At 40.1% G+C, this 19,835-nt stretch overlaps 1 protein-coding gene across 2 annotated transcripts in view; it reads right to left on the reverse strand.

Moving 5' to 3' along the window:
* Positions 1-3,708: 3,708 nt before the first annotated feature.
* Positions 3,709-19,835, reverse strand: part of tesca (tescalcin a) — a 36,195-nt gene continuing 20,068 nt past the window's right edge. Inside the window, exons 7-9 of one of the 2 annotated variants that reach the window (XM_060843693.1) lie at positions 10,646-10,693; positions 5,593-5,703; positions 3,709-4,054 (exon numbers count right to left, since the gene is read on the reverse strand). In XM_060843693.1, coding sequence (XP_060699676.1) covers positions 5,626-5,703; positions 10,646-10,693 — 126 coding nt within the window. In that variant the 3' untranslated portion in view covers positions 3,709-4,054; positions 5,593-5,625. Of the gene's footprint in view, positions 4,055-5,592; positions 5,704-8,209; positions 9,132-10,645; positions 10,694-19,835 lie in introns of those variants that run through there. The other variant, XM_060843694.1, reaches the window with a different exon arrangement.

The raw sequence follows: 19,835 nt of genomic DNA on the forward strand, positions 1-19,835 counted from the left end.
TGGATGCGGAAGGCTCCTTTGGGGCTTTGGATGGAGGTGACGGGGGGAGGTGTGGGCGCAGGTTTTGCAATTACTGCACTGGAAGGGGTAGGGGCCGGGAGGGGAGGGTGGGTTGTTCAGGGACGTGGACCTGACAAGGCATTCGCTGAGTGAGCGGTCTTTATGGAAAGCAGATGGGGGGGGGGGGGCGCGGGGAGAGAAATCTATCTCTGGTGGTGGGTCTGTTTGTAGTGGTGGAAATGGTGGCGGATGATGCGATCGTATACGGAGGTTGATGGGGTGGAAGGTGTCCAGGGGATTCTTTCCTTGTTGCGGTTGGAAGGATAGTGTTCAAGGGCAAAGGTGCAGGAGGTGGATGAAATGCACTGGAGGGCTTCATCAACCACATTGGAGGGGAAATTGCGGTCTTTAAAGAAGGAGACCATACCTATCTGCTCCACCCTCCCCTCCAACCTCCACTACCCCCACCTCCATCCACCTATTGCACTCTCAGCTACCTTACCCTCCCAGCCCCACCCCCACTCCCATTTTTCTGTCCACCCCAAAGCTCCCAGCCCTCATTCTTGATGAAGGGCCTTTGCCCAAATCATCAATTTTTCTGTTCCTTGGATGCTGCCTAACCTGCTGTGCTTTTCCAGCACCACTTTCTTGACTCTAATCTTCGGCATCTGCAGTCCTCACTTTCGCCTGTCCGATAGATTACTCAAGCAATGGTCTGACACAGTCATACACTTTGGATCATACCTTACAGATAATGATGAAGACAGTACATGGATACAAACCGAGCCTGTCCAACCTTTCCTTACAAGAGAACCCTCTCTAGCTGTCAGAATGGTGAACTTTCTCTGAACTGCGAGTAAAAAGTGAGGTCTGCAGATGCTGGAGATCAGAGCTGAAAATGTGTTGCTGGTTAAAGAAACCAGCAACACATTTTCAGCTTTTTCTCTGAACTGCCTCCAACAAGTTCTATCCAACCTTAAATAAGGTGACCATTACAATATACAGTACTCCAGATGCTGGCTTACCAGTATTGTACATAACTGAAATATAACTTCTCTACTTTCGTCATTAAAAATTCTGGTGAAATTCATCAGTTCTGGTAGTATCTATGGAGAGAGAAGCAGAGCTAATGTTGAAATTCAGAATGACTTCAGAATTCTCTCGATTTGTTTTCAATTCTCCTCATGATAAAATGTAGCATTCTTATTAGCTTCCCTAATTACTTGCCGTATCTGCATCCGAAGCTTCAGCAATTCTTGCATCAGCACAGCCATATCCCTCTGCATCTCTCTCAGTTTAGATAATATGCTTTCTTGGTTCTTCCTTCCAAAAGAAACAATTTCACATTTCCCCATGTTAGGCTCAGTTTGTCACATCTTTGCCCACTCAACCTATTTCTGTCAACCTCTGTGTTCTTTTTACAGCTTAGTTTTCAACCTATCTTTGTGTCGTGAGCAGATTTTGCAACCATGCTTTCCATGTCCTCATCCAAGTCATCCAGATAAATTGTAAACAGTTGATATCTCAGCACCAACCCCAGTGACAGCCCACTCTTATCTTCACAACCTGAAAAATGCCCCATTTCTGCTGCTTTCTGTTACCCAACCAATCTGTCCATGCCATTATGCTAGCCCTTTATCGTAAGCTTTTATTTTCCATAATAAGTGACGTCATCCAAGCTGGACCATAGGGCTACACTCTCGTTAAAGAGAGTTGACTAATGTTGGTTTGACCTGAGGGTCACCACATCTCAGGCAAAAGGGAGGCTTGAGGAGGATAGTATTTCATGGTAACCTCAACAGCTACTGAGTACACATTGTTAGCATCACAAATTATGCATCTTTCCAACTGAGCGAATCAACCTTCACCTTCTGTGATAACCTTTAATGTGGTACCTTATCAAATATCTTCAGGAAATCTAAGAGTAGTACCTTTAAGCAACAGTGCATTACCTCCTCAAAGAGCTCCAGTAGATTGGTCAAATGTAATGTCCCTCGCACAAAACCAACACTCTCATCTACCCAGCAAAATCGAAAACTGCTAGGCGGTGTCATTTCCAACAAAGCAGCAGGAACCCAACCCAGCCAAATCAGTTGTGAACAAAATCATGGAAGGGCAGTCATCATTGCCATCATATGGCACTTCATAATAATCAAGTGCTCAGTTGGATTATATATGGCAAAAGTGAGTACTACAGATGCTGGAGATCAGAGTCAAGATTAAAGTGGTGTGGGAAAAGCACAGCAGGTCAGGCAGCATCTGAGGAGCAGCAAAATCGATGTTTCGGGCAAAAGCCCTTTGTCAGGAATGAGGCTGGGAGCCTCTGGGGTGGAGAGATAAATGGGAGGGAGGCTGGAGAGAAGGTAGCCAAGAGTGCAATAGGTGGATGGAGGTGAGGATAAAGATGAGGGGGGGGGGAAGCAGACAGGTGGAAAGGCAGATTGGCGAATAGGACAGATCGTGAGGATGGTGCTGGGCTGGAAGGTTGGAACTGGGGTGAGGTTGGGGGGAGGGAAAATGAGGAAATTGGTGAAGTCCACATTGATGTCCTGGGGTTGAAGTGTTCCGAGGCAGAAGATAAGACATTCTTCCTCCAGGCATTGGGTGGTGAGGGAGCGGTAGTGGAGGAAGCCCAGGACCTGCATGTCCTCGGCAGAGTGGGAGGGGGAGTTGAAATGTTCAGCGACAGGGTGGTGGGGTTGATTGGTGCGGGTGTCCCGGAGATGTTCCCTAAAGCACTCTGCGAGAAAGCGACCAGTCTTCCCAATGTAAGGGAGACTGCGTCGGAGCAACGGATACAATAAATGATATTTGTGGAAGTGCAGGTGGATGTGGAAGGCTCCTTTGGGGCCTTGGATGGAGGTGAGGGCAGTGCTGGTTTTGCAATTCCTGCAGTGGCAGAGGAAAGTGCCAGGAGGGGAGGGACTTCACAAGCTCCTCATTTCCCTTTACCCCAGTTCCAACCTGCCCCCTCAGCACCATCCTCATGACATGTTCTACCTGCCAATTTTCTTTCCCACCTATCCACACCACCCTGCTCTCCGACCTATCACCTTTATCCCCACCTCCATCCACCTACTGCACACTTAGCTACCTTCTCCCCAGCCCCATCTCCCTCCTATTTATCTCTTCACCGTGGAGGCTCCCAGGCTCATTCCTGATGAAGGGCTCCTGTCTGAAACATCAATTTTCCGATTCCTCGGATACTGCCTGACCTGCTGTGCTTTTCCAGCACCACTCTAATCTTGACTTGTGTATGGCCTATTCAGTACCTGACCTCATTGCAAGCCTTGGTTCAACTCCAAAGGAGAAATGATGCTAACAAGTACCAAACAATGGTTACCTCGAAACTTGCAACCTCGACCACCTAGAAGGACAAGAGCAACAGAAGCATGGTAACATCACCACCTGCAAGTTCCTTTAAAGCCACACACTATTCTTGGCGTGGAGCTATAACACCATCTGTTCAGTTTCACTGGATCAAAATCCTGGGACTCCCTCCATAACAGCATTGTGGGTGGAGCAATCCATGCTAATACAGCGTTCAAAAAGGCAGCTCTGCCATTGTCTCAAGGGCAATTAATGTTGGCCTAGTCAGTGATATTCCAATCCCATACATGAATTTTTAATAATGTACCTAGTGGTCAGAAAAATGACTCAATACTGATATAATTGTTGAAAAGAACTTTAATAATATGTCGACATAAAGAAACGATGTATCTTGAAAAGACATTACTGTATACCAAGAATTGGATCTTTTATAGCTTTGCGTTGTTAGTTTTAGATACTGTACAAGTGCAACCTATCAAAATAACAATGTGATTACAATCTTATAAAGTCACAGAGCACTGTTGACATAACATTGATACAATGTGGATTCAAAATACAGTATTTTGCAAATCGATTTCAGAGACAGCTGCTAAATGGAAGCTAGGTACTTCATTCCAGAAAGGATTTAGAAGTCAAGAGGCAAGTTCGTACTTACCTCCTGCCGAGGAATCAGTACCAGGACAGAGAGGCTTAGCCTTCCAGAAGTTAATTGCCTGTTCTTTGGCTGGTAGGGAGGGTAAATCCATAGAAGAAGTAAAAAAATAAGTGTATACAAAAGGTCATAAACTCATCTGCATTATAAAGACAGGATCAGAGATTAAAGCATTGGAGACAGCATACACAAGTTTAAAATTTAGTCAGAACAGGAACTGATACTACTGGTAGTGAAGGATTGAGCAAAACAGTAGTGCAAGGTTTGTAGCTCAGGTTGAGGTTTAGGGTGTAGGTTTGCTCGCTGAGCTGTAGGTTTGATATCCAGACGTTTCATTACCTGGCTAGGTAACATCATCAGTGGCAACTTCCAAGTGAAGCGAAGCTGTTGTCTCCTGCTTTCTATTTATATGTTTGTTCTGGATGGGGTTCCTGGGGTTTGGGGTGATGTAATTTCCTGTTTGTTTTCTGAGGGGTTGATAGTTGGTATCTAGATCTATGTTTGTTTGTGGCGTTGTGGTTGGAGCGAATTCCTGGAGGCCTGGCACTCCAACCACAACGCCATAAACAAACACATAGATCTAGATGCCATCTATCAACCCCTCAGAAAACAAACAGGAAATGACATCACCACAAACCCCAGGAACCCCATCCAGGACAAACGTATAAATAGAAAGCAGGAGACAACAGCTTTGCTTCACTTGGAGGTTGCCACTGATGATGTTACCTAGCCAGGTAATGAAACGTCTGGATATCAAACCTACAGCTCAGCGAGCAAACTTACACCCCAAAACAGTAGCTTTGTAGTATAAATAAGAAGTTGGTCTAATGTGCATGTTTGCAACTTAGCTGGTCCAATTGTGATGCTTTCAAACAGATTAATGTCGGTCATGCAGAACTGGTTTCTCAGTAATGCTGAGACTTGTGTGGTTGAAAGGAGAGGCTTTTTCAAAATCAGTATAATTATTCATTCAGTTTATTGTTAAATTACTGGAAGGGCAATTGCATCATTTCAACAGAGCACAATTGATGTTTTAAATAATGAGATTAGCAGCCTTGGCTTGTTGTTTTGTTTCAATCCCACAGTAAATCAAACTGCAGAATGTCAATAGTATGGGGAATTGAACAGTTTAGTTGGAAGAATGGGAACATCAAATAAAACATGAAAGCATTGTTTGGCTTTAAGTGGACGTCAGAGAGAAATGGGGAAAGGGAGGAGAGGGGAAAAGAGGAGAGTCAGGAATCTTAATTTTTTTTTGTTTTGAAACTTTAAGTTGGATACATCCAATTAGAACCATAGAAAATGCTTGAATTCTAATGTTGTAGTTGATGGAGCATCTATTTCACCAATTAATGAGGCAAAGGGAAGAAAGCTATGTTCGTAAAACAGGTGTGAAATTATAGCACTGATCAATTCAGGAGGGAACTACATCAGTTCTCAGTTCTAACACTAAAAACACTTCATAGTCACCAAGCATAAAAATGTAGTAAACAAGTTATAAAATGAAGATGAGTGGAATCATGCGTGTGTTAATCCATTCAATATTAGCTGAAATAATTTGTTGGCTTCATGGTTTAACATTAAAGCTTTTCATCTGGAATGATGCCAACCTGGATTCTTTGCAATCTGGATTTGCATTTTTATTATTTACAAATGGCAGTAGTGTCCATATTCAGAAAACGCACGTGCATTTTTGTTTCTATCTTCAAATCCTGCATTATCTGAAAAAGAAAACAAGGAATAATTTGACAATTCACTTTGGGTTTATTTAATGGCAATAATATCCAGTACTTGAAAATGTAACTTGACCTTATTTAGACAAGTTGAGGCTTGATTAGCTTTCTTTATTGTTTAGGAATTGCTAAGGGCTTTAGAAGCAGCATGCATCATGTTACTTGCCATTAGAAAGCAGAATCTTAAAAAATAAAATATGGTCAAAGCTGGTGACACCAAATTTCTATTCATCACTGGTTGTATCATAAATCATAACTGAATTTTTTTTCTTGACATGATACAGTCCATGTAAAATTAGCTTTGATGCACTTGCTAATCATTATCAAACTTTTCAGCAACTCAACAAAACCTTTGAACTATTAAAGCACAGAAAGAGGCTTTTTGATCATCGGGTCTGTTTTGACTCTGATGGAATAATTCACCTAGTGCCATGACCTGCTACCTTCTGGGAGCCTTGCACGCTTTACCTGTGAAGATAATCCTTTCCCTTTGAAGCCACAGTTGAACCTGCCTCCACCACACTTTCCAGCTGTGCATTCCAGATCCTGATCATTTGCTACATGAACAAGTTTTTCCTCATGTTGCATAATGTTTTTTTGCTATTTATCTTAAATCTGTGCGTCTTGATACTTCCAGCAAGAAGAGATTTTCCTGTCTACTCTCTCCAGAACTCTCATGATTTTGAATACCTCTATTAAGTTTTTCAACCTTCTCTTTCCCCAAGAAGTCATGATTTGGAGATGCCAGTGTTGGACTGGGGTGTACAAAGTTAAAAATCACACAACACCAGGTTATAGTCCAACAGGTTTAATTGGAAGCACACTTGCTTTCCGAACGCTGCTCCTTCATCAGGTGGTTGATGAAGGAGCAGCGCTCCGAAAGCTAGTGCTTCCAATCAAACCTGTGGGACTATAACCTGGAGTTGTGTGATTTTTTTAACTTCCCCAAGAAGAACAGTACCAAACTCTTCAATTGAACTTCAGAAATAAAGTTCCTCCTCCCTGGAAGCATTCCCGTGAATCTTTCCTCCACCCTCTCATCCTTCTCATCCTTCCTAAAGTGTAGTGCTCAGAATTGTGTACAGTACTCCAGTTGAGGCTAAACCAGTATTTTATGCCAGCTTAACATAACTTCCTTGATCTCGTACTCCATGTTCCTCTTCATAAAGTGAAAAACAACTAAAGCTTTATTAATGGCTCTCTCAACCTATCCTGCCACCTTCCATGACCAGTGCACATATGCACCCAGATCCCTGTGCACCTGCACAGCCTTTAAGATTGTACTTTTTTAATGTGCCTTTACTTCTTACCAAAACAAATCTCTTTGCACTTTTTTGTATTAAATTCCTTCTGCCAATTATCCACACATTTTACCAACCTGTCTTTCTTTTTGGAATTCTATGTTATACTTCTTAGAGTTCACAACATTTCCAAGTTTTGGACCATCTGCAAATTTTGAAAGCATGCCTTGTATATCAAGGTCATTAAAATACACTGGGCCGTCCTAACATTGACCCTGGAGAGCTTAGCTATAAACTGTCTTCCTGTCTGAGGAATAATCATCAACATTTAGTCTGTTTCTTGACACTTAGGCAACTTTACATCCAGTTTGCTACGGCCCTTTATTTGTCCCTGCTATTACATGAGTTCTAATTTTGCTCACAAGACTTCAGAATTATTTCAAATGCTTTTTGGAAGTCCACATACACCACATCAACAGCATTGCCCTCATGAATTTGCTCTTTTACCTCACCCAAAACTGAAGCAAATTGGCTTAACATTATTTGCCCTTAATACATCCATACCGGTTTTCCATAATTAATCTGCACTTTTCTCGGGTAACAATTAATTTTGTCCTGAACAGTGCATCTCCAAGTTTCCCAAAGTTAAAATAAAGCCCAAGAGTTCACCCTGACTCTTTTATTTTCTGATTAGAACCAGAAAATTATAGGGTGAGAAGATAGAGGGCAACAGAGTCAACAAAGAAAGCAAGACACTGAAGAGTAAGGGGGCACATATGGTTTATTTAACTAGCCACACATAACAGAATATTCAAGCATTTGCTTATAGGACTTTTGTTCGAAATAAGTTATTTTGTAAAGGTTATTGATAGATATATATCTGTGCATTATATGATTTTTGAAATAATGCTGTGAATTCTGATGTGCTGTGTTCAATGTGTAACATAAAGCTATTGCCTTAAAATCATATTTTTATTATCCTTGACAATTTATGCTGGTTAATAGGATTAAAATTTACAATTTGGCTTCTTTAATTATTTTTAAATGTTTAATGAGTACAGTAGTAATATTGAATGGGAGTTGAAAGATAATGATTTTACAACAGTAAATCTGAAGGTACATTAATTCACGTGGCAGAATTTCAGAAGTGACTTTCTTCAAAATTAAAGGAGGTGTTCAGAGACTACAGTTGGATGGATTCACATTTGCAGCTCTTATGAAATTCATAGGACTGAAGCAATACTGTGACCAATCATAATTATTACAATCCATTTGACCTCCTACGGGGTCTCTCAAAAATCAGAGGTTGCAGAGTTTCTAGAGAGGAAGCTGAGTTATGGAACTGCTGCCCATTTCCATTGTAAGAATTTACATTAAAGATAGCCCACAAGTGCCATTTTTTTTTCAGTGTGGAAAATAATTAGTATTTTCTTAAATTGGATTGACAAAACTTTTTTCAAAACAGTCTCAATCTGTGCCCATTGTGGAATTTCCTTCCCGTAATTTGTATGTTTTAATGAGGAATCTCATTTCAAATTCTCTACTGGAGTTTGGAGTTTGTGATGACGAAGAATAGTGGGTTTAATCGGTGTGGCTGTTTAACTGTGTGTTTAACTCACAGACTCTTTTCTGTCACTTGGCATAGTTATAATGTTCTGTGTGTTACTGTTTTTGGTCAATGAAATTTGAACCAGTGGATAGTCTTTGTCACCTGAAAGCTAAGACATTGTTTCTGTGCAGACTTCCCATTTTAATGTTAATAATAGATGAGTTCTTTCAATTAGCATATCTATCATGCATTCAAAGCAGCTGGTTGATCAAGTTCATGAAATAGCACCAGAAAAGACTGGAAAATTGCAAACAAAGATCCTGTTATCTGGTAACCTGATGATTTAGTCTCTCCCTCAGGTTGAGTTTGGGGATTTATAAGCAAGTATCAAGCTAAAGGCAAACTTCCTCAGCAATTAGCATTTAAACAAGGAATAGGAGAGGTTTCAGGTTAGAATTATAAGATGATCTCCCGAGTTGACTGTGTAGGGTGGGAAAAGAATGCATTAAACTGTATAATGGCTTTGTTGAGGTAAGGGTAAAACCAAGTGAAGATAATTCTGTAGCAGGGAACTGTCAAGGAGAGTGAAATGATGACCTGTTCAGTGGTTGTGGATGTGTTGATTTCTGTTGAAACATTGAGGAGAAAACAGATTAATTGGCATGATTGCAATCATAAAGGACGTCAATGGCAGCTTTGACTGAGGCAGTCTTAGGGCCAAGTAGATTAATTTAAATAAGATATGGTTTCCACTGGGAGTGAACTCTGGTTTTTAATAGGAGGCCATTTTGAAGACACCTGTTTTAGCAATACACTGCTTTTCTCAAGCCTGTGCTTTCATGTATTTTGGAGTGGGGTTTTAGGATTATGGTCTCCTTCCTATTGGAAAGATGTGAAATTTGAAAGGGTTCAAAAAAGATTTACAAGAATGTTGCCAGGGTTGGAGGATCTGAGCTACAGGGAGATGCTGAACAGGCTGGGGCTGTTTTCCCTGCAGCATCGGAGGCTGAGGGGTGACCTTATAGAGGTTTACGAAATTATGAGGGGCATGGATAGGATAAATAGACAAAGTCTTTTCTCTGGGGTTGGGGAGTCCAGAACTAGAGGGCATAGGTTTAGGGTGAGAGGGGAAAGGGGCAACTTTTTCACGTAGAGGGTGGTACGTGTATGGAATGAGCTGCCAGAGGATGTGGTGGAGGCTGGTACAATTGCAACATTTAAGAGGCATTTGGATGGGTATATGAATAGGAAGGGTATGGAAGGATATGGGCCGGGTGCTGGCAGGTGGGACTAGATTGGGTTGGGATATCTGGTCAGCATGGATGGGTTGGACCGAAGGGTCTTTTTCCATACTGTACATCTCTATGACTCTATGTAAACACTTTGTTTTTCTATTATGCATGGTCAAACACTAGTTTATAACATAGTCGTTAACATCCAATTTACTGTGAATGACAAAGTGAATGATCTCATTTATTTATTAAATGCACTTTAGTAATGCTTCTGTTTCAACTCATAATACAGGTTTTCAATGAACCATTGTGCACTGGTATCTAAACTATTTAAATCTGAACTAGATGGGCAAGGTTATCTATCTAGATTTCAGGGTTCTCCCAAGAAGTTCGTTCATCACCATTGCATTTTGTGAATTTTACTCATGACATGACCATCTCTATTTCAACAGTTTAGTTTTTATGTTGGCTGCTTTTCTATTAAAAGCATTTTTAAAAAATTTTTTTTAAACTCAAGCAGACAAAAGAAAATGGTAAATGAAAACAGACTAAATTTAAAGACTAAATTATTGATTTCATAAGTAAAACTAGTTAAAACACAAAAAAAGTTTTTTAAAAATGACAAAGAAGTAACCATGCAAACAACATTTTAAGTTACATTATCTCAGTAGGTTAGAGTTAATATCGCAGCAATAAAATTGATCCTGATATTTGAATATCCGAATGGTGCAACAACATGCATATTTGGCATCAATGTATGAAATGACACTAGCAAAACTGGTTAACCGAACAGTTATTTAGAATCCATGATCAGTCATTTGCAGAGTATGATTTCATAATATTACATTCTCAGTTCTGCATTAGACCTGCTTTCACTTCACTTGTTTTCAGGATAAGTTAATACAGACCTTAAGGAAGTCATCAAAAGTTATTCCATCATACAGTTGATCAGGCTCCTGAATAAATTTAATAAGAATAAATAAGTATTAATGTGAAAAGTATTGAAACAGTTTAGTGTGACTAGGAACATATTTTCAGTTCAGACCTAAGACTTTCTTGATGAAGGAGACTTTAATATTTTTTAAAGTCACATCTGTTGCAAATTAAAATAACATAACATGCCTGAATTTAGAGATTTCAGGTATTCTGTTTTTAGAATTAGATTTTCACACAATGACGGATAATAGTCCACGTCAATATGATTTGCAACTTGGAGGTTATGATGTTCACACACCTATTCTGTAATTGTCTAACTGGTGATAAAGGTCATTGACGTGGGATATGCTTGCTTAGAAGCTTTGGCAAGTTGCAGGTTACAGTGAAGCCATAGTACCCCATAATGGAGGTTTAGCTAAATGGATGAGCTGCTGATCAAATGGACTGTTTTGTCAGTGACGTTGTCAAGCTTCTTAAATGTTATTGGAGGTCAACTGGCATAGGATATTTCATCACGATCATGTATGCCTTGCAAGTGATGGAGGAGCTTCAGGAATCTGAAGAGCATGACTCTGAGCTGCTTTAGCAGCCACAGCACATAAAATATTTGCCCTACCACAACATGTAAACATGTTCACTTGTAATTGGTTGATCAGACTTTCAATGCACATATACTTTTGCTAGCCCACGAGAATAAGGAGGTTTCAACTTGCTTTGCTGTCCTTCATGTATGTAAAGTTCTTTATTGCTGGGTCCCTTTCATATACATTGAATCCAATGCCCTGTTAGTGGTTCCAGTGCCCCTTCAAAATGTTTATGTTGAATATCTTGAGATTTTTACCTGCGGCCCTCTTTACATGACTTCTTACGACACTTGAAAAACACAATGCACATTACTTAATGTTGTTTCTCCTACCTAGAGCAAAGTTGGATTGTTGTTAAAGATGCTTGCAAACATACTTTAAGTCATTTTCTTTTAATTTCACCATTTACAGTGTAAACACAGCAAAGCTATTTACTTACAATTTCTTGCAAACTTTGCAGTTTTTGGATCCAAGACAGATTCAATGACTTCAAAGCAAAATACTTAGAATTTTATTGAACAGCCCCAAGGCTCCGTGTCTTTTACAAGTCAATTTCTTTCTTGCTTCATCCTGCCAAATCTGATTATCACTATTTTGTAATTATGGTTTCTAGGGCAATGTGGCAACATGCTGTCTGGGGGAAGTGCTGATTTGCATCGGATTACACCTTCCAAGTCATTTGCAAAATATTTTCCATTAGTGGCTCTTGTGTGCAGTATTGTGAAAATGAAAAAGGCTTCACTCTGAGAATAGGGAAACATCTTCCTCAAAAAAGTTCTGACATTCAACTACTTGTGTTTATAGGGAGCTTAGAAGTCAAGAGAAAAATAAGTTGGTACAGTGACAGAAAAGATAGCATGGCCTGCAGAACCATGCACTCCCCAAGTTAGTGATTGGCATTGATATCACACAAGTGAAGTTCCAGATTTCCAGCATCCACAGTTCTTTGTTTTATTTTAATGGTCAAATTCCTGAAAATCCAGAGAACTGAATCTACTAGACTTCTGAACTATTGGTGGACAATTGTTCTAATTGCAGTTTGCCACTACAGCAGATAGCTGTACTTTTTTTCAAGTTGCCCCTAGCAAAACTGCGGTTGTATTTATTAGAACAGGAGATCTTAATATTGATGTATACTTTAAAAAGAAAAGTGTGCATTTGTGCAGGAACTATCACATCTACAGTATGTCCCAAAGTGTACAGCTAGTGAAATACTTTGGAAAGGTAGTCATTGTTGCAATGTGTAAAGTAATGAAACTCAATGGTTAGCACTGCTGCCACACAGTAACAGGGATCCAGGTTCAATTCCACCCTCAGTCTATGTCGAGTTTACACATTCTCACTGTGTCTGTGTGGATTTCCTCCGGATACTCCGGTTTCCTGTCACAATCCAAAGATGTACAGGTAAGGTCGATTGGCCATGCTGAATTGTCCATAGTGTACAGGGATGTGCAGGCTAGTGGATTAGCCACAGGAAATTAAAGTTTTAAAAAGGTTAGGGTAGGTGGTGGGTCTTGGTGGCTTGGAGCTCAGAGGGTCAGTGTGGATTTAATGGGCTGAATGGCCTGCTTCCACACTGTAGGGAATCTATGATTCCATGAAATAGATTGTAGTAATTGAAGGGTCAATAACATCTCAGTTTCTTTCATTATTAAAGTGTAAGAGAATTATATTTTGTGCAGTGGATTGTGAAGTAATGGAATACAATATTTCATTGAGCGTGTGAAGCACTGACCATGTAAACTTTTATGAACACTGCAAATATTGTAAACATAACATGCATGACCACCTGGCTCTGTGTGCAGCAAACACCAAGGAGGTTTATTTTAATTGACTTGGTGGAACTTCAGCTTCCCTCAGAGACCCAGCATTTATTGTCCATCCCTGTTTGACCATTAGGATGCAGTGGTGAGTTTACAAACACCCGCAGTGCTATTTGGAAGGGAGATCCGGAATGTGACCAATTGGCACTGAAGGAACAGCAGGATAGTCCCAGGTCAGGATGGTGTGTGACTTTGAGGTGGCGGCACTTCTCTGTGTTAACTAGCTTTGTGTTTTTAATGTGGATGAGGTAGCACATTTTAACGGTGCAATGAAAGGTACTGTGTGGGTTTCTGCAGTGCATCTTCCAGAAGGTGCAGGCTGCTGTTGCTGTGTTTCAGTCATTAAGGCAACGAATATTTAATTTTATGGTTGGGGTGCCAATCACTCAAATGACATTGTCTTGGATAGTGTTGAAAATCTTGAGTGTTACACTTATACATTGACAAGTGTGGAGCTTTCTACCACAAAGCTGACTGGTGCCTTGTAAATGGCAAACAGGTTTTGGGGAGACAAGGGTTGAGCCATTTGTTACATTTTCTCTTGCTGTCCTAAGGAACCCCTGTCAAAGTCATTGACTATCACCTCATTTCTGGCATTCAGCTCTATATCCATGTTTGGAACAAGGATAAGGAAAGTGACAGGAAGATCAAAGTGTGGCACAGACCAGACAGATCAAATAGTCCAATTCTGACTTATTTACATATAGGCCTGAGGTTGACAAGAAATCAGCTAAGTGTTAGTTTTGGCAAGTTTTATGGAGGGTTTCTCTCCATAAGCATTCGTGAATTTTTTATGCTATTCTCCATAACTTGCCTCTTTATCTATGCACCATCTCCCACTCATCCTGTCTCGCCAGAGGTGGAAATACATGCCATTACCAGGAGCTCTTGAGATTTCTAACATCAGTGCTGTTTTTAAAGTCCTGCCATACAACAAGTCAAGCACTGCGAGTCAGGAGTTGCACACTCTGCACACAGAGGCACATGGAGGACTGTGATAAAGATGGCCACAGAATTATTCCATATGGATCTTTGACACCAGGAGCTTACAATGAAAGCAGCATGTCATGCTGTGCAAAGTAGGACATTGTACAATTAACAATATCTTACCTAACCCCATTCACTGCCACATCATCCAAGAAAGGCAGCATTACATATAGAGCACATTGATGAATACTTTCAGATCAACGTGAGAGGAAACCAGTTCTGTGGTCTTATACAGCCTATAAGTATTAGGATTTTCTTTGTTTATTGCAGCCCATAGAATCACAGAGATATAAGGCATGGAAACAAACCCTTCAGTCCAATTCTAACTAGATGCTGACCAGATATCCTAAATTAATCTAGTCCCATTTGCCAGCATTTAGCCCATATCGGTCTAAACCCTTCCTATTCATATGCCCTTCCAGATGCTTTTTAAATGTTGTAATTGTACCAGCCTCCACTTCCTCTGGCAGCTCATCCCATACACACACCACCCTCTGTGTGAAAAAGTTGCCACTTAGGTCCCTTTTAAATCTTTCCCCTCTCACCCTCAACCTATGCCCTCTAGTTTTGGACTCCCCAACCCCAAGAAAAAGAACTTGTCCATTTACCCTATCAACGCTCCTCATGATTACCCTGCACAGAGTGGTACTTGAATACAGCACATTACTGGTTAATGCATCCGCATGATGTCACACTTGAGAGGTGCAATGTTCCCAGGTTTCTAATTACATCAGATTGCAAAACGAATCTAAGTTATACCAGACATGACATTCATTTCAGCACATCAGTGAACCGTCAACACATTTGCAGTTGTCAAATAGCCAATGAACATGCAGGCAAAATATCTTTCTGCCTCACAAGTTCTGTAATAGTAGCATCAAATATCTAGTGTCACATCGTAATGAAAAGTGTGGATGCAACTTTTAAAGTTGGCTGTGATTACTTCTGTTTCACAGAGTTGACAATGATCGGTCTGCAATGACCAGTGGTGATGTTTGTTGGTGAGCAGGATTTACACCGCACAGAGTTGGACAGTGCAGGCATTTCACACAAAAGGTGCAATGGTCACAGATATCTTCACCCTGTTCTGTGAAAGAGCCTCATTAATGTAATTGCCCATTGAAGGGCCTCACATCCCTTATTAATAGAGCCTGTGCACTCAGAGAGAAAAAAAACAATACTCCACCAACTCTGGGTGTGGTCGCAGCCAGTTTCGATTTCCATTCACATGATTATGGAAAATACTGCAGGTTGCAATTTGGCATGGAGAGTCACAGGGTCAGCCTGGTAGTCAAAGGCAATCCACTCCCCCACCTCCCAAAACTCCATGTTGTTTTTTCTCTTGAATTCCTTGTTGAACCCACTCAACGTTTTGAAAACTGTCCAAGTTGCAGACCTAGAGGAGCAAGCAGTGAGCTGGAGTGGCCAAGCACCCGCTCTGACTTTCATGTCAGGAATTGTTACTGCCTAATTTCTCTCCAGTGCATCGAAGAACTGGGAATTGCATTTCAATGCAGTGAGATTAGGTATGAATTGAAAATTAATGCATGCAAATGGTTGCATAAAGGCCTCTCATCACTCACCAGTGACATTTTAAAACTGCTGTTTAAAACTTAGTTGGAGAATTGAACTCTTCTTTCTCGACATCAAATTTCTGCCAATCTCACCCTATTTTCCCAATTGATTCACCAATGCCATGTCATTCAGGGATTAGGGAGATTCTGCCCATAATTGCATTGAATTTGCAGCTTAATGAGACATTAGGCACAGCTGGTTTATGCTGCACTCTGAGTTTTCTTTCACCTGACCTAGGCACCTTGCAGGGAAGTCGTTATTATGAGGCTGAGTATCCACTTTTCAACAAAATTGGCCGTTATGGAGAAAATTACAGCCGCTTTGAAAATTTAGTTCTTTACCCCTTCTGGTTCCACTCAAGCTCATCTGCTGCACACTCAATCTACTACAAATCAGCTCTCTAAAAATGTAATGTTTTCTAAAATTGCTTCACAAACCATTCCATGACATTTTCAGCGTGACAACGTGAAGCTTGGTTAATGTAGCTGACAATGAATTGATCAGAAAACATAAATCAGTTTAAATCTACCACCGGAGTCACTCATTTGTAAATGACAGCATTTTGTAATTAGATTCAGAGAAGGTTCACTTGACTGATTCCTGGGATGAAGGGGTTAACTTTATGAGGCAAGGTTGGGTATCTTGGACTTGGCACCGTGCCTCTATTCTTGATGAAGGGCTTTTGCCCGAAACGTCGATTTTCCTGCTCCTCGGATGCTGCCTGACCTGCTGTGCTTTTCCAGCACCACTCTAATCTAGACACTGGTTTCCGGCATCTGCAGTCCTTTTTTTTACCTATCTTGGACTTTTACTTATTGGGAGTTTGAAAAATGAGTTTGTCTTATTAATACATTTAAAATTCTGAAAAAAAAACATGAGGGGGTGGGTGCTGAGGGGACATTTCCCCTAATGGAAAGGCTAGAACTAGAGCTATTAGTTAAAGAATGAGAGGTCTATCATTTAAGATGGTAATGAAGAGAATTTCTTTCTTTCAGAAGCTGATTACACTGTGGAATTCTTTCCCCATCAACAGTGGAAGTGTAGGCCAGTGGAAATGTTCAAAGTTTAGTTCGATAGATTCTTGATTGACAAAGGAGTCAAAGGTGATAGGGACTAAAGTCGAATCAGAACAGCCATTTCTTATCAAATGGCAGAGCAGTCATAAGGGACCAACAATGGCCTACTCCAGCTCCAAATTAATATGTTTGTATGCTCCTATAAATAGGAGACAAGGTTGTGTAAGGGCTTTAGGAACCTGAATCAACTTGCAAATAATGCTAAGGCAGAAACCTGTAGTCTAGCCACGTGAACATTAGAAACATATGCAGAGAAGTATTTGGAGTAGACAAACTCACAATAGATTATTAAGCTCATGGTAAAATCTTTCAATATGTAACAGTAAGATTAGAGCTTGGTATTCAGTAATATACTATGTGTTGTTGTATTTATTCTGATTATTCCGATTATGTAATAAGCAGTGTTGTAAAGAAGTTCAAACCTGAAGGTAGTACTTCACATTTTCTTTTCCTCCACTGGCCTGACTTGAATCCAAACTCATGGATGTGGTTATAAAACCATCCAACAAAAGATACAATTGTCAGGATCCTTGATAAACGTAATAAAAACAATTCAAATCTTTCTCATTTGTGTTGTTGTATCTGAAAGATTCAGCTTCATTTTAAAATCTCCTCCAAGGCCTGCAAATTAAGAAGTGAGCAGAAACTCCCAAAGGTGACGAGTTTTTGGGCACTTTGTGGACCAGGTTGCTTTCCAGCACAGACTCGGAGAAATGTGTGAAAGCACATGTCAACGTCAATAAAATGTGTAGAGAACCTGTCCATGTGGCACTAGGCCACAACATCGGAATTGACATCAAAGTCTGCCACTTGGGGAACCCCAAACCCCTAACTTCCAGACAGAGATAAGAAATAACAAGAAAAAGTGTAATAAGTAATCTGAAGTGACATGTAATAAGACTAAAATGTGCAAACTTCAAATTTCTCTTTGAAAAGAAAACACTGCTTATCATTGGTATCTACAGAGGAGTACCACATCAGATTCATGATTTTGCAGGAAGACAAATTAGTAGCTCAAAGACCAAACATTGGTCGAGTCCAACTTGTCCATTCCAACCATAATCCCAAACTAAAAATAGTCCCAGCTGTCTGTGTTTGGTCCATATCCCTCCAAACATTTCTTATTAGTGTACTTATCCAAATGACTTTTAAACATTTTAAAATATGTATCCACATATACCACTTCTTCTGGAGGTTCATTCCACACACAAATCACTCTGTAAAAACATTACCCCTTGCGTCTTTTTTTTTAAATCTTTCTCCTCTCAGTTTAAGAATACGCCCCCTAGTCTTGAAATTTCCCACCTTAGGGACAGGTCACCTATAATTCACCTCACTTAAACTGCTCATTAGTTTATAAACCACAATAAGGTCATCCCTCAACCTCCTACACTCCAGTGAAAAAATGTCCTAGCCTATTCAGGCTCTCCTTATAATCCCAGCTTCTATTCCAATTTGAAGACATTCATAAAAATGTATCCCACAATTACTTCTGTTAGATTCTTAACATCAGAGTCCTGGTAAATGTATTGTGTTCTAAATTTTGCTCTGATTTCACAAGTAACAAGAAAAGCAAGAAAAACAAGGTATGAGTAATTTCATAGACCACACCTTAGATGTTACATTTATAAATATAGATTGGAGCAGGAGCAGGTCTCCATTTGTGAAGCAAAACAATTCTAGGCATTGTCAGCAGTCCATGATATGACACCTCTGATCAGTGCTTGCTTTCAGTGAATGTCTATAAAATTAATTCTATTGTCTGTCAAACAATTGAGTGCTTTGATGTGTCTGTCTTAGTGGTTTCACTTTTGTGTCTAATTTAAAGGCCAATTATTTACTATTCTTGCCAACAAAAATAATTAGGCCCTATACACGGAGGAGAAAGTGCTTCAATGGTGTAGTTAAAAATCACACAATATCAGGCTATAGTCCAACGGGTTTATTTGGATGCACTAGCTTTCAGAGCGCTGCTTCTTTCATCACCTGATGAAGGAGCAGCGCTCCAAAAGCTAGTGCTTCCAAATGATGTTGATTGTTGTAATCAATCTCCTTTGAAAACAAACTATTTAAAATGATGTAATAACTTGCACTGATGGACTACTGGATCATTAAAGGAACGTATGCATTCAGTTATAGAATCCCTTTGATGTGGGAGACGACCATTTGGCCTAGCAAGTCCACACCAAACCCCTCATAACCCTGTATTTATGATGGCTAACCCACCTATCTCTGGACACTGTAGAAAATTTACCATGGCCAATCTACCTAACCTGCACATCTTTGGACTATGGGAGGAAACAGAATGCACAAATTCCACATAGTTGCCTGAGGCTGGAATTGAACCCCAGCCTCTGGTGCTTTGAGGTAGCAGTGCTAACCACTGAGCCATTGCACCACCCATGTGAAACATCTATCATATACAAAGAAATATCAGAGCAGATTGCTAATCCTTACAACACATCCATTCCAAAGAATAAGAACAGGACAGACTCCTGCTCACTCATTACTGACAGAATATATACTTTACCAATGGATACACCGCAAAACCTTTGTGAAAAGGCAATGAGGAGGGTTTCATCCAGCACTGGACAACAGAGTCAGAGAAGAAATAAAATCTCCATTCAGTTATGTTAAAAAGATTGCCACCATTATATAAAAGATCAGTCAGGCCAATCCATTGTCTACGCATCATCACCATGTGAGACGGTCCATCAAAAACGACGTCACATCATATATTTTTATTGAATTTAATGACAATTCTTCATGAAATCAAAATGATTGGATGGTGCTGAATCCCCAGTGTACTGTCACATGGAATGCTAAGATTCATGTTCTCTATTATTAATCTCTTTGTGCCATTTCTCAGCACACTCAGCACCTCCCATAAAAACCACGATAAATGCAAAGGATGAGTCACTAGGCTAAGTGCAAGATAAACTCAGAAAAGCCTGAAAAAGAAAATGCTTTAAAAATAATGGCTGGCATCTTCTATTTCTGTATTGGCTAGACAACATATTATTAATGTAATAGAGTGAAACTTGTGGGCTAATGAATCTGAAAGTAAAATAATTAGAGTCAATGTGTTTCCCATTTAAAAATAAACAAAACATGAAA

The sequence above is a fragment of the Hemiscyllium ocellatum genome, chromosome 24 (genome assembly GCF_020745735.1).
Source record: "Hemiscyllium ocellatum isolate sHemOce1 chromosome 24, sHemOce1.pat.X.cur, whole genome shotgun sequence".
NCBI lineage: Eukaryota > Metazoa > Chordata > Chondrichthyes > Orectolobiformes > Hemiscylliidae > Hemiscyllium > Hemiscyllium ocellatum.